We start from the raw sequence: 13,510 nt of genomic DNA, 5'->3' as shown, positions 1-13,510 counted from the left end.
GTGCTCAAAGTTTATTAAGAATCCAGCGATCACATTGTCCTGGTTCATAATGTGCACTCTTTCACACACATGCAGAGCAAACTTCTTCTGCATGTTTATGCTAACACTTCCTGAAAGCTGTACACATCCTGCACCCTACTAGTGATTACGGACACAAATGGAGTTCAGTTACATTCTCACGTTACGCAAGAGAAACGAGTTTATCACAAGGCCTCCAAGAGAATATGATAAAGGGGAGCGATGAAGAGGAAGCGCTTGCAGGGAGAAAGGAGGGATCGAGGAGAAGAGAATATCCATAAGAGATTGGTGAAGAGAAGATATCAAAATGTGTTGTAGAAATAATCGTCGGGAGCAGGCAGGGATGATGGGAGGATGAGAGCAAAGAGGTTTAGACTAGCTTTGATAACTCATGCTGTCTTTGATGTCTTTGATGTTCAGGGAGGTATGCGAGGTGGGAAAAGTCTCAGTTAAAAGGGAGGTGGGTAAGGTACGAGGGGATATTTAATCTGAGTGCTCAGGGCTGTTGGGATAAACAGAGAATTAAAGGCCAGGATGGAAGCTAATCATAAGCTACAGGGATGAGGTTAAATTAGGATCAGTGAACGAAGGAAGAGTGGAAGCCTTGTCTGTGGGCTTTAAGTAAACATGAAATAACCCAATTCATCAAAGTGGACACAATCCACTGCAGATGTATTATAACCACTGATTAAACAGGCGGAAAAGCATGTGGATACATATTGACCTGTAAGGGATTATGCAGTACCACAGCTTTCCTGTCTGAGCCCATTTAATCACAGCCGCACATACTTTAAGTTACTGCTAATAATTTGGCTAGTAGTGCTGCTGGGTTTAATTTGAATGTATTCGCTCTTGCGTCGTGTGTTTTCAAATCATATCAATCTGCATGATATGAAAACCCATTAGAGCCATCTTCCTTGTCTTCCTCAACAAGCTTTGCTTTTTGACTTTCTGCCCTGCATAAACAAGATTTTTGTTTTAATCACTATCTTGCTTTAAAATCTGTATTTTCACAGAGAAATTATTGCTCTGAGAAAACAGAGCAGCACAGTCTGCAAATAAAACTATAATAGCACCAAGGAGTTGTGCAACACTGACAAAAAACAAATGCCGACCTCGTGTGACTGTTGTGAGCCAGCTAATTCTTTTTTCAAAGACCTAAAATTGGGCAGACAGACATGATATTATTAGTAAATTGCACAAATCCAGACCAAATGCTCAGAGGTGTGATTGTTCTCCTCACAGACTTACAAGATATTTCGCTACCACATAATAAAGTGTCAAAAAAAAAAAACAGTCAAAGCAAACTCCACACTATCTCAACAACTATGCAGTTGCCAGTGCCATAAAATCCGGGCATTAATTCCCCTCCCCTTTCATCTGGTATAATCATCAGGTCAGCTTTGGTTAATACCTCTAAAATTATATACTTTCCCATCGGCTGTTGATGACATGGTGGACTTTACACCTGCTAAGTTGCTCTGTGTTAGCATTTTTATTGTTGGCTTCTTACCATTATCAACACCAGCATTTAACTCAAAGTACAGGTTTGTGCTTTCGCTTTGCTATGCACCTTCATGCATCCACTAAGATACAGTGCCAACAAGTGTGACATGACATCATACCGTCTGACACGTTTCTCCTCTACACTCCTCAGTCTGTCTCGTTTCATGTTACAAAGCTGCATCGACTCATTTGCTCTTTTTGTTGTTGTGTTTTACAGAGTCAGGAGTTCCACATTTATACCCAGTACTGCACCAACTACCCACGGTGAGAAAGCTACGCCCTGTGTGTGACCAACCATGCTTATTCACTAATGGGGCCCACTGTAGAATTGTTAAGTCATCCTGATCTCACCTTCACATGCCATCTTCCCAGCATCTCACATAGCTCTATTGTGTATGTTGTTCAATGCATTACCTTATCCCCCCTTTCTGATGAGCTGACACTCTCTATAGAAGCCTCCTCAGCAGGAGTCAGAGTGTCTACTGTCAGTTGTGCCTCAAGGTCTCTCTAAATCCCTCCCTCCTTCTTTCAGTTTTTTCTTCTTTTCCTTTATTGGTGTCCTATTGACAGAGTTACAGCCCACATACTGACAGACAGGGTATTAAAGTTGTCACCTTATCATAGCTAATGCTGTTAATGTTTTATCCTGCTTTGTCTGAGTGCCTCAGTTCCATGGTGCACCTGTGTGTTACAATGTACGGGGCTTTTTGTGTCAATTTCTATATTGTGTGTAATTAAATGAACTGAAATATGATGCAGTTCTTCCTGCCATGACACAGAGCACCTTTAAAACACTGATAAAAAGGCATAAGAAGGAGGAAATGCATATAATCTAATGATGACTAATTGAATGTTCTGTGTGTGTGTGTGTGGGGGGGGGGGGGTCTGTTGTCAGCTGTTTAAGATAGACTTTCTCCTACATCCACACCACAGCTGGTGACCCCTATCAAGGTCACACACGACACACACAGACTCATACACAGACTGGGAGACACTTACATATGCACAGACACACACACACGAGCTGTAGATGTATCATGGTCATACTGAGCTCAGAGGTCAGGTTTCCTCCAGAACAATGTGAGGCCTGTGTGGAGCTGCGCTGGAATTTAGACATGCAGACATGCACATGAGTGCACACACACTTACACAAGACACAGAAGAAAGAGACAAGTTCACAACTGTCTTCCTCTGTCTTTTTCCACTGTGCGTGTGTGTACACATAAACTCAAACACATACAGCCTCCATTGGGTAGTGAAAAAGTTCTTTATTCTTCAGTAGGTCAGACAGCAAATGAGCTCCACCGAGCAGTAAATGTGGTTTTACGAGGCTGTAGAGTGGTACAATATGTTGCAAAAATTAGTTGATACAGGCCAAGCTAACAATAAAAGCATCAAATACGCAAATAGAAACTGATATTTGAGATTCTGGCCCTATTTTTGAATAAAAGACTCAGCAGACCAGGCAGCATTTTTCCAATCTTCTGTTGAACAGTTTTGGCAAGGCTGTGCGAGTTGTAGGCTCGGGTTTCTGTTCTTATCTTAAACAAGTGGCAGCCAGCGTGGCCTTCTGCTGATTTGGCTCATCTGCTTCAACGTTGTGCATTCAGAGATGCTCTTCTGCATGCCATGGCTGTAGGGAGTGGTAATCGCCTTGAAGCAGTCTTTCCACTCCAAAAACTGCCACTCACTTTGTATTTTCTCTTTTGTTCTGACTGTTGCCTGTAAAGCCTAGAGATGGTTGATCAGTAGATCTGGTATTGCTGAAATACTCAGCTCAATCCAAACAACTATGCCATGTTCAAAATCCTCATTCTGATGCTCGATTTGAAGATCAGCAGGCTATCTTGACCATGTCTACTTGCCTAAATGCATTAAGTTGCTGCCTTGTCATTGACTGATTAGATGGTGTTAATGAGCAGTTGAACAAGTGTACCTAATAAAATGCCCAATGACTGTAGCATGATAGCAGGACACAAATTTGGCTTATTTTTGTATGCATTTGCAAATGTACGTGCACACAGTGTATGGCTGCCAGAGCTTCAAGAATAATAAACCTCATGGAAAAAGTACACATAACAGCTCAGATATCATATTGTGTATTAATTTACATACCTCACTGTGTTATTCAGAATTAGCATAATATTAATTTAACCACATTGTTCAAGCGAAAAACTGAAAGAGAATCTCTCAGTCCTCCTTAAATGTTTTTATCAGGGCACATACCGATCCCTGTTATGTCTCTCACTCTTGGTTAATAATCCCTTTGTGTTTGGGTGATATATAATTTTTTTTTTTTTCCGCCTCCTTCAGTTTTACTTTACAGCTCTCACTCGTCATCGCTGTCAAATTACAGTTTCCTGCAATTCTCATCTTATTTGCTGCTTTTTGTCTCCACAGGTCTGTTGCTGTGCTCACAGAATGCATGAGAAACAAGGCGTTGGCCAAGTTTTTCCGCGAGCGCCAAGAATCTCTGAGGCACTCCTTGCCCCTGGGCTCCTACCTGCTCAAGCCAGTGCAGAGAATCCTCAAGTACCATCTACTATTGCATGTACGTCTTTTTTGTCTAGCCCAAAGCGCGCGCGCACGCACACACACACACACACACACACACACACATAATGTCATCCAAACAGTTAGTCTTTACCCACAAAAATGTGAGAGCAGCCATAATTATTATTATTATTTTAACCTATTCCAGTGCGAATGCATGTCTACGGTTAAGTAACTGAGCTGAGATTCCAGCCCACCTCTGATGGAGAAGCCAAATGTTTAGACATATGGTGCTCAGTATGCATGTTCCTGTGTGTCTGTGTGGTTGCATTACACTGCATGCATTGTTGTTATGAACACAAAACAAAACATAGTAGTATGAACATGCTCATGAATGTTTTGCTTTCATTGTGTGCAAATTCCAATTGGCAGCATTTAAAAAAATATATATATATTATTATTATTATTATTATTATTATTATTATTATATTTTTTTTTTTTTTATTTTTTTTTTTTTTATTTGTGCCACCTGTGCAGGAGATAGCCAACCACATGGAGAAGGACACAGAGACCTATGAGGTCGTACAGGAAGCCATAGACACCATGCAGAGAGTGGCGTGGCACATCAATGACATGAAGAGGAAGCACGAGCACGCTGTGAGGTTGCAGGTACAGCGAGCTCTCTCACATACATTAAAATTGCGACTGAACCTTTCCATAAATCATTACATGGATGACGTGTGATGGCGTCTCCTGCGTGCGTTCCACAAGTAAACAGCTACAATACTTTGAAAACCTTTCAAGGAACAAATTGTTTTAGCGTTCTGCGCAACAGTTATGTGAACTCCAGGTTTGAATCGGCCAAGGCCCCGATGCTCCCCGCATCTTACACAAGTCAGTGCATTTTCCACTGGGCTAATGATGGCCTTGCATAAGGAGGACACATAAAAGGGAAGCTTGTTTCTTTTATCTGCTCGGGGGACAGAATGGTCTGATGAATGCAGGAATGTGGGGGAACAATTTCCGTAAGAGTCTGAAGGAAGTATTTGCTTCATAAAAATGGTCAGTTTATGCTTGTTTTGTAATTTTCTTCCCTTTTAATTTTCTAAACATTTATTTAGGCTTCAGTGTGTTTGTCCTTCCACCCAGTAACCTTGTTCAGGTCATTTAACACTCTGTTTTCGTCTGTATTTCTTGTTTTTTTTTTGATAAGTTGAATTGTCTCATCGTATTTATTTTTTGTGCTCCAGTTTGGCAACACAAATATGCTTAGTTTTTTCTTTGTTTTTTTCCTCAATTTCGTCACAAGGGCATGATTGTGTGTCCCCCTTCTTGCTGTTACCATGTTTAACTCTCGTTACTCTGTAACCCTGTGATTGCTGCAGGAAATCCAGAGCCTTCTTACCAACTGGAAGGGCCCTGATCTGATTGGCTACGGAGAGCTGGTCCTTGAAGGAACATTTCGTCTGCAGCGTGCCAAAAATGAACGAACACTCTTCCTCTTTGACAAACTTCTATTAATAACTAAGAAACGAGAAGAAACCTACACGTACAAGGCTCACATCCTGGTCAGTGACGCAGCTTGGAGAACTTCATGCCCTGAAGAAATGCTAAGGATTTCAATGCTTGTGCTCCGTATTCTAACACTACTTCCTGCCTGTCTCTTGTAGTGCTGTAATCTGATGCTGGTGGAAGTCATCCCTAAAGAACCACTGAGTTTCAGTGTGTTTCACTACAAGAACCCCAAACTACAACATACAGTTCAGGTATAGCAACATTACATAAGAGAAGACATGTCAAACCAGACACCAAACACCCTTTGAATTTAATTACACGTTTGAAAATGTAGCTACGAGCGACATCGTGCAAGTCAGAAGTTGTGATGGTTGTCGCTTCGTGATTTGCAGCTGTCTTATTGTTTTGTATTTAGTCCAGGCTCACGTCACGGAGCTGTTCAGACACGTAGACTGTTTAAAGGCTAACGGTAGCCATTGTTGTTTCCTAATAACTGTTTTTCGACGAGCGCTGAAAAAGAAAGCTAATATGTGTTATGCAACAAAGCTGCTCTCCAGTTCTTAAGGATTTAACCCAAACCTTTTGAACTGTATTTAAAATACATGTATGAGATTATCTCTTCTGTGATGTTGTGCTATCTGCCCGCAGGCTAAATCCCAGCAAGACAAACGCATGTGGATCTTACACCTCAAGAGACTCATACTTGAAAACCATCCTGCCAAAATCCCTGCCAAGGTAAGAGGAGCTTATCTCCTGACAGGCCCCATCTTTATTCAAAGATTTTGTAACTGCTCTGAGCGGGATGTGCTGAAAATATCACTCCCTCCTACTCACTCCATCTCTCTTACTTTCTCATATTCCCTTATCCACCTATCCTGCTTTTACACTTTCTAGCGTCTTCCTATCAGCATTCATCATCAGTTTTTAATGAATTCTTTTTATTCTATGTTATTCTGTTTTGGCTTTTTTTGTAATGTTTTATTGGGGTTATTCCTAAATTTTTGTATTTAATTTTAAGTTGTAAGTAAAGTATATTTATGAAGCACTTTGTGGCTACACATCTGTGAAAAGCACTTTGAACATAAACTTTACTATCTCTTCATCTGGCTTTTGACACGTGCAGCAAAAACTAAGACTTTTCAGAGAAAGTAAAGAGTGTCCATGAAGAGGCTCCTTTGATAAGTTTCAACTTGAACTGTAACGTGAATACAGTAATATGGTGCCACCTAGTGTCAAAATGCATTTAAAAAAAAATGCATGCATTTTTTTCTAATCCAAACTTGTCTTCTTGCAGTTCTACTAAAGTAGTTGAATTGTAATTAATTTAATAATTATTATCAATAATTCAATATTCTTGCATTCAAAGCAAAAAAAAGGGAAAATTATTGAGAATGACAAAGATCCTCACCAAAGCACTAAATTTTTAACGCAGCTTATCAAAAAAGACTCAATTGCAACAAAGTGTTTAAGTTATTCAAAAGACTTCATCCTAATTTTTTTTGTTGTTGTTTCCGAATTCCAGGCCAAACAAGCTATTTTGGAAATGGATGCGACACGTAAGTACCAATTTCTAAATTAGTGATCATTTATTAAAATTGTACCTTTGGTATATTTTAGTCTAATGTTCTTTTTGCTGCAGGTATAAAAAAAAAAATTAAATATTCATTTATCACTTATTTGTTTTCCTCTACTGACATTTTTTTCCCCAGATCATCCCGGGTTTCACTATACCCCCGACGGTGAAAAGAAGGATTCCCTTCAAACCAAGGAAGGCCCCACTCCTCGCAGAGGGCGCAGGAAAGGTGAGAAAAGTCTCAGTCAATATTGTGTTGAGCAAAAATTATGTTTCATAGCTTAGTGTGTAAAATAAATACAAATTAAAGGAATTGAACACACATATAAAATTTATCATATATTTATTTTTCTGTCTTCCCAGAACCTCTGTCCAAATTACTGAAGAATGCTAAGCAGAATGCAGCCAATGCAGACGGTGAAAAAGTGAGTCATGCAAACACAAACCAGGAGTCGGTGTACACACACTCGTGAACAAATTTTACTTAACCCAAAATGTGTTCCTTCTCCATGCAGCGAACAAGTCTAGGTGCCACACTGCTTTCTCCAATGTCCCAGCTGGCTCTGGGCACAATTGGCCGCAGCCGTAGCCTCATCAACCAATCACAGGAGTCCTTAGATCCTGGCGATCACTATGACCACAGTGACCGGGAGGAAGGGGAGGAGTCACATCAGCAGGACGCTGACGATGAGGATGACAGTGGTCTGGTGGGTTTTGGCTACCTATAATTGTGCACTATATTTAAATTTGCCAAAAATATCCCTGTGAAATTCGGGGTTACATGAAAATCCCCCAGTTTGTTTCCATGTTAATCCAGTCTTTCAAACATATTGGTAATACTCTAAATTCTGCATTCAGGGAGGCGGAAAGAGGCTGCGGGTGCCTGGCAAAGGCAGTAGAAAGAGGCTGAACCCTCAGGCTTCTGTTGATAGCATTGAACAGTGGAAAACTTTCAACATGAGTTCAGCAGACCTACAGGTACAGTATCAATTTGGAGCTAATGAGAGATGCAATATAAAATTGTACTGGATCTCAGATTTTTCAGCTGCTTCAGTCACGTGCAATACAAATGATCTCTGCTGTCCTTCAGAGAGCCAGAGAATCCCTTGTACGGGACGGAAGTCACCACCCACCACTCCTCAGGACACCACACGTGACAGAGGAGCCTCCAGACTCCCCCATTCCCTCTGTAATAGTAACAGAAAGTGACCCGTCAGTGAGGAACATTTGGGCAGACCATCAGGCTCGCAGGGCAATGTTCCCCACCCGCCAGAGAACAATGCAGCCTGACGATGAAGACGAGGACATCTACCAGATGTTTGTTCCCACAGAGCCAAACGGACAAGAGCCAGAGGTGCCTTCAGAGAGATCAGAAGCTCCCTCATCGCCAAGGACCGCTCGGCCCTGCAGCTGGCATGTTGAACAGGTGCCCACGGTGCAGGTTGAACCTCCACCCAGCGGTAGCAGAGTCCTGCGGAGGGCAAGCAGTGCCGGGGAGAAGGCTACAGAGCCTCGAGAGAGCCCCGAAGATGACCAGGCCGGTCACAGCAAAATGGAAGTGATCCACACTGAATCATCCAGCAATGATATATCTGGATCATCTTCAGCTGAGCAGCTGACAATGGATGATATTGAAAATGTTTATGACAATATCAGCTATGAGGACCTAAAGAGCATGGGACTCATCAGAAGAGACCCTGAAGAAAGCCAGTCGCAGAAAGATGCTTCTACAGATGCACAGCGTTCCCGGAGTGAGGCAGAGAAAGCAGTCAATGTTCCAGAGGTCAAAGAGTCTATGTCCAAACCAGACAGTTTGCCAGAGGACCATAAGTCACTAACACAAGAGGGGAAGTCATTTGGGACATGTGAACTCAAAATAGTGGAGGAGGAGAATATCTATGACACAATCTGTTTTAGGGATCCGCCATCAACCGAGGTCATGGAAAAAAATGAAGGTGATAAATTAAAAGAAGAGAGGAACAGTGTGCTGCTTAGAGCATTTGTTTCTGAGCAGAGCTCCCACTTTAGAGAGGATGAAGGACCAGCCCCCTGCCTTGCCCCATGTTCTTCTGAGCCCGATCTTTCGTCTTCTTCCACCTCTGAGACCTTTTCTCAGAAAGGAGATAAGATGTCCGAGCAGGTCGATGAACTCTGGAACGACTTGGAAAACTACATCAAGAAAAACGAGAAGAAAGCTGATCGACTTCCTGCTGCATTCCCAGTGAGTGCCAGCGAGTCGCCGAAGAAGACCTCGTCTGTCAAAAAAAGCCCTGTGAAGAGCACTCCTGTAAATACTCATGCAGCCTGTGCACCCACCAGTTCCCCAACACATCAACCTAAGCCCCCACCTGTCACTGCCACACTCTCATTCACCATCCCACTTATCAACCTTCCTGAACAAAGTGAAGGTACCACTGAAGAAGAAACCCACAGCCCTTCTCCTGCATCACGCCCCCTTCCTGTCACCCCAGAGCCCGTCCCAGGAACCGTGAAGAGCATCCGCAACCGACTGGCTCGTCTAAGCAGCGGCAGCTTTCGCCTGGAGGATGACGATCTGGTGGAGCTTCCCCAGCGAAACATCTCTCAGAGAGAAAATTCCCTCAAGGACCTTCACAGTTTGTTCCCAGGGGAGCTGGCAGGTATGGACTCACCCCTGGCATCCTCCTCTCTCCTGCTGGGTGAGTCTGTGGACTTTCCCCTGGAACTGATGGACAAAACTAAGAGCCGTGTGTTCCTCATGGCACGCCAGTATAGCCAGAAGATTAAGAAAGCAAACCAGCTGCTTCGCATGAGGAGCATGGACCCTGGAGACTCTTGCAGTCGGGCCAGAGCAGAGAAGAAACAGAAAGATCTCGCAGCCATCTTAGAGGAGAAGAAACAAGGAGGTGCAGCCATAGGTAAAAAATAATAATAATAATTCTCAGATGCTAGAGTATAGGTTTAAATTTGTTTCCATTTTGTGTTTCAGTGGGTAGAAATCTGTAGATCACCTATTCAAATAGCCATAATTTGACAATACAGCCCTTCTCTGGCAGCTCTCCTCTCCAACCAGACCAGCACAAACAAATGCAGTCACTTCATATGTGAATGAGGGTAGTAGCTTCCCTGTGCAGGAGAAGAAATGCGAGCTCAGAATTCAGCTCGAGGCCAAAACAGTTACAGTGTCACCATCTGACATATTTTGCCAGCAGGCCCTCTTTTAACATATCCAGTTGTTGGCAAAGCTGGAATAGCAGTTGATTCAAGTTTTTCATTGTCTCAATGGATTCACTTTTAAAACAACCAATAGGATTTTTTTTTTTTTAATGAAATGCCAATGATTGGCCAAAGGTGAGCTATAGATGTCTCGTTTCCTATTGAGACCACTTAAATTATATTTTGTTGAAGTTATTATTGAATATTTGTCCAGTGAGAGCCAAAAATCTGAGTTTTAAGATGCTCAAAATATGGTTTGAGCAAAAAATGGTGCCTTTATTGTATACCAGTGCTGTTAGTTTATGAGCAAAAATGCAAACATGCCTCACTCACACTTCTTTTGCATCATTTTTTTTCTCCCATCTTAAGGTGCAAGGATAGCAGAGTACTCCCATCTGTATGACCAGGTGATGTTTAAAGATTCCTCCAGTCCAACCTCTGCTACCCCACATCACTCCCATCCAGGTCTGTCATCTTCTCCGTCCATGCCTGAGACCTCTCTGGAAGAGGACTGGCTCCACTCCACCTACAGCAACGGAGAGCTGGCCAGCTTTGTCTCCTCGTCTAGCGAGGTGGGAGAGGCTCGAGCATCTTCTACCCCTCAGCGCAGGCTTACTTCAGCCTGCTCCACCCCTTCTTTCTTCCCTCCATCTCCGACCAGTCCACCGGCACAGAGATGGAGCTCGTGCATTTCCGCGCCTATTGAGAAAGAAGAGCACGTGTACAGCTCCATTAAGAGACATCCTTCCTTTAATGCACCATCTTTGCCCGCAAAGTCCTCCCCTTCTGCTCAGTCAGTCAGTTCTACTGGCAGCCAACAGCAGGAGAAGTCTGGACTTAAATGTAACGGACTCGATGTAGATCGATCCACAAACAGACTTCATGGTCCAAGTCTAGGCCGAGCTGGCCGGCAAAGTAGCCTCCCAGAGCGGTCTACCCAGGGGCTTTCAGACCTCACTTTACACGATGGCCAAAAGGTGGTGGTCCTGAATCGGGCTTCTGCACTGAGCATACTCACCGCTACCCAGAACTACTTGGCCAACTTCAAGGACAATGGGGAAGATGACGATGACTATGTCGAAATCCGCTCAGAGGATGAGAGTGAACAACAGCGTGACAGGTTGTCGCAGAAGAACGGCAGCTCAGCCGCTCTTGCCGGTCAGAATCGGGGCGTTATCCAGTCTCAGAGTCTACCGTGCACCCCAATCCGCTCCTGCGACCCGCTGAGACCTTTGGACCACGAGCATTTGGAAAAATACCTGTGGAACGAGCCGCAGCAGAGCCAGCCCAACATCGTCCAGTCTCTGAGGGAGAAGTTTCAGTGTCTGAGCTCCAGCAGCTTTGCCTGAGGCTGTGTGTCAACTAAAAAGCCAAATCTATATCAACAAAGGGAACAATGCTGCTTGGCCTTGACTGCCCTACATCTTAAAACACAAAGAAATGTAAAGCAAATATAACACAACTCTCAGTGTAGATCAGCCATATTTGTAATGACATGTTAATGCCTTCGCCTTCTGTTACAGTGCTTTGAAGTTTAACATAACAGGTGACCATTAACGGTCAAAACGCCACATCAAAGCTTGCATGTAAGCTGCCTTAGCACTTCCGGAGATCGGGGTGGGTGGGTGAGGGGTCGCTAGAACAAAGCAAAGTTCTCAGTTGTCTGTAAAAGGAGTCCAGTGTGACTGAAAAGATTTTAATATTCAAACTCTTTGATTGCTTTTTGTGTTGAACCTTATAGACATAACTGGTGTCATATGAACTGTTGTACAGTAGTTCAGGATACTGACTGAAATGTACTCTCTTCTGTGCTCAAGGTCTTAGACTTAGACTCAAACATCTAGTGGACTTTGACAGATTGTGTCAGTAGTACCTCTTCAGTGGTGTTCTTAAGGTTAATTTTAACTGCACTTTCATCTCTAGTTAATATTTACCTATATAGGAGAGGTGGCCCAGATTCGTGGCTAGTTTTAAAAAAAAATTTGCTTACACTATCAAACCGTTCCAAACAAGCAGCTTTACAAATATACAGTTCAGATTCGCAGTCTTCACATGTGCTACTCAGGCTAGTTTTTCACCTTTAGGTGGCTAATACAAGACCCAATAGGTTAAGTATGACTAAACATAGACTTGTAAGTCTATTTGAAGTTATTGTACGTCACTCTGCCTACCACCTTTCTAGGGTATCGTGCTTTAAAAATTGAGAAGATGCTGATATTTTAGATGATCAATAAGAAATATAGGATTAAATATTTATTTTGAATCTGTGAGCAAATCGGAAATGTTTTTTACGTGTTAATGTCTGGGGCCATCCATCGTGCACAGCTTAAATGTTCATCTCAATAAATAAATTGTGCGTGTGTGTGGATTTTTTTTTTTTATATATTATAATTTAACCTTTGCTTTTAAGAGGGACCACAAAGGAAAGGATTAAGGAGATTTACTACAGTACTGTATATGGTGTAGTTTTTTTTTTTTTTGTTTTGTTTTTTTTAATTGATCATCATCTGTTTACCTAGTTTACGTCTTGGGGCACTCCCAACTGTCACACTACTGATATTACATCCTCACTCCCAGAAAGTCACCTCGACAATTCGTCAAGTTTTTTCTTTCCCATCAAAGCAAACCCAAGATTTATGCCACACTTGTTTAATTTCTGAATGTCCTATTTATTTGAAAGCATCCCTCTGTTACTGCCCCGTGTCACTATTACTGCGAGCCACCGACTGGTTGTAAATGAAAGAATATATTTATTGAAAGAGTTTTATTATTATTTAGGAGCTCACAAAATTTGTATCAAATACTGTGAATATTATCCGAAAATGTTTCTATCACGCACTGCTTGATAAATACTCACGAAAATGAAAACCACACAAACATTTAAAAAGCACAAGATTGTGGCCTGTTGTTCATGTCAGGAGAACTGCGTCAAACACAAGTTAGGAATATGAAGTATTTTTGTTCCATTGTACATTTTTGTCCTGTTTCACTGGTGGGGATTGTCAGTTTTCATTTACTTTTTTTTTCTTTTTTTGCACTTTTTTTTTTGTCCTTTTTTTTTTTTTTTTACGTTGAATTTGTAAACACTTTGTAAAGATGTACATTTTAGGAATGTTATTCTTCTATGCCATAGGTATGCTTTTTAATGCTTTGTTTAAGTTAAGTCTACTGTATTTTTTTAACTGGCTAGATGTCGTGGCTCAACAAACT

The 13,510-nt window shown here is 42.1% G+C and overlaps 1 protein-coding gene across 1 annotated transcript in view; it reads left to right on the top strand.

Annotated features, from left to right (window-relative positions):
* The window catches only part of LOC146617221 (pleckstrin homology domain-containing family G member 1), a 31,832-nt gene extending 19,929 nt beyond the window's left edge, over window positions 1-11,903 (top strand). The window contains exons 5-17 of the mRNA XM_085372072.1: window positions 1,742-1,788; window positions 3,925-4,075; window positions 4,555-4,686; window positions 5,403-5,585; window positions 5,688-5,783; window positions 6,181-6,267; window positions 7,055-7,088; window positions 7,242-7,334; window positions 7,469-7,530; window positions 7,621-7,812; window positions 7,964-8,083; window positions 8,196-10,002; window positions 10,670-11,903. Of these exons, the coding sequence (XP_085228198.1) occupies window positions 1,742-1,788; window positions 3,925-4,075; window positions 4,555-4,686; window positions 5,403-5,585; window positions 5,688-5,783; window positions 6,181-6,267; window positions 7,055-7,088; window positions 7,242-7,334; window positions 7,469-7,530; window positions 7,621-7,812; window positions 7,964-8,083; window positions 8,196-10,002; window positions 10,670-11,649 (3,984 nt within the window). The 3' untranslated portion in view covers window positions 11,650-11,903. The remainder of the gene's footprint in view (window positions 1-1,741; window positions 1,789-3,924; window positions 4,076-4,554; window positions 4,687-5,402; window positions 5,586-5,687; window positions 5,784-6,180; window positions 6,268-7,054; window positions 7,089-7,241; window positions 7,335-7,468; window positions 7,531-7,620; window positions 7,813-7,963; window positions 8,084-8,195; window positions 10,003-10,669) is intronic.
* The last annotated feature ends 1,607 nt before the right edge of the window (window positions 11,904-13,510 follow it).

The sequence above is a fragment of the Diplotaxodon limnothrissa genome, linkage group LG15, assembly GCF_057381915.1.
Source record: "Diplotaxodon limnothrissa isolate DT_005_m linkage group LG15, D_limnothrissa_male_GT1.1, whole genome shotgun sequence".
NCBI classification, from domain to species: domain Eukaryota; kingdom Metazoa; phylum Chordata; class Actinopteri; order Cichliformes; family Cichlidae; genus Diplotaxodon; species Diplotaxodon limnothrissa.
The sequence above is the reverse complement of the archived record's forward strand: the minus strand, read 5'-3'. Positions and strand labels throughout refer to the sequence as shown.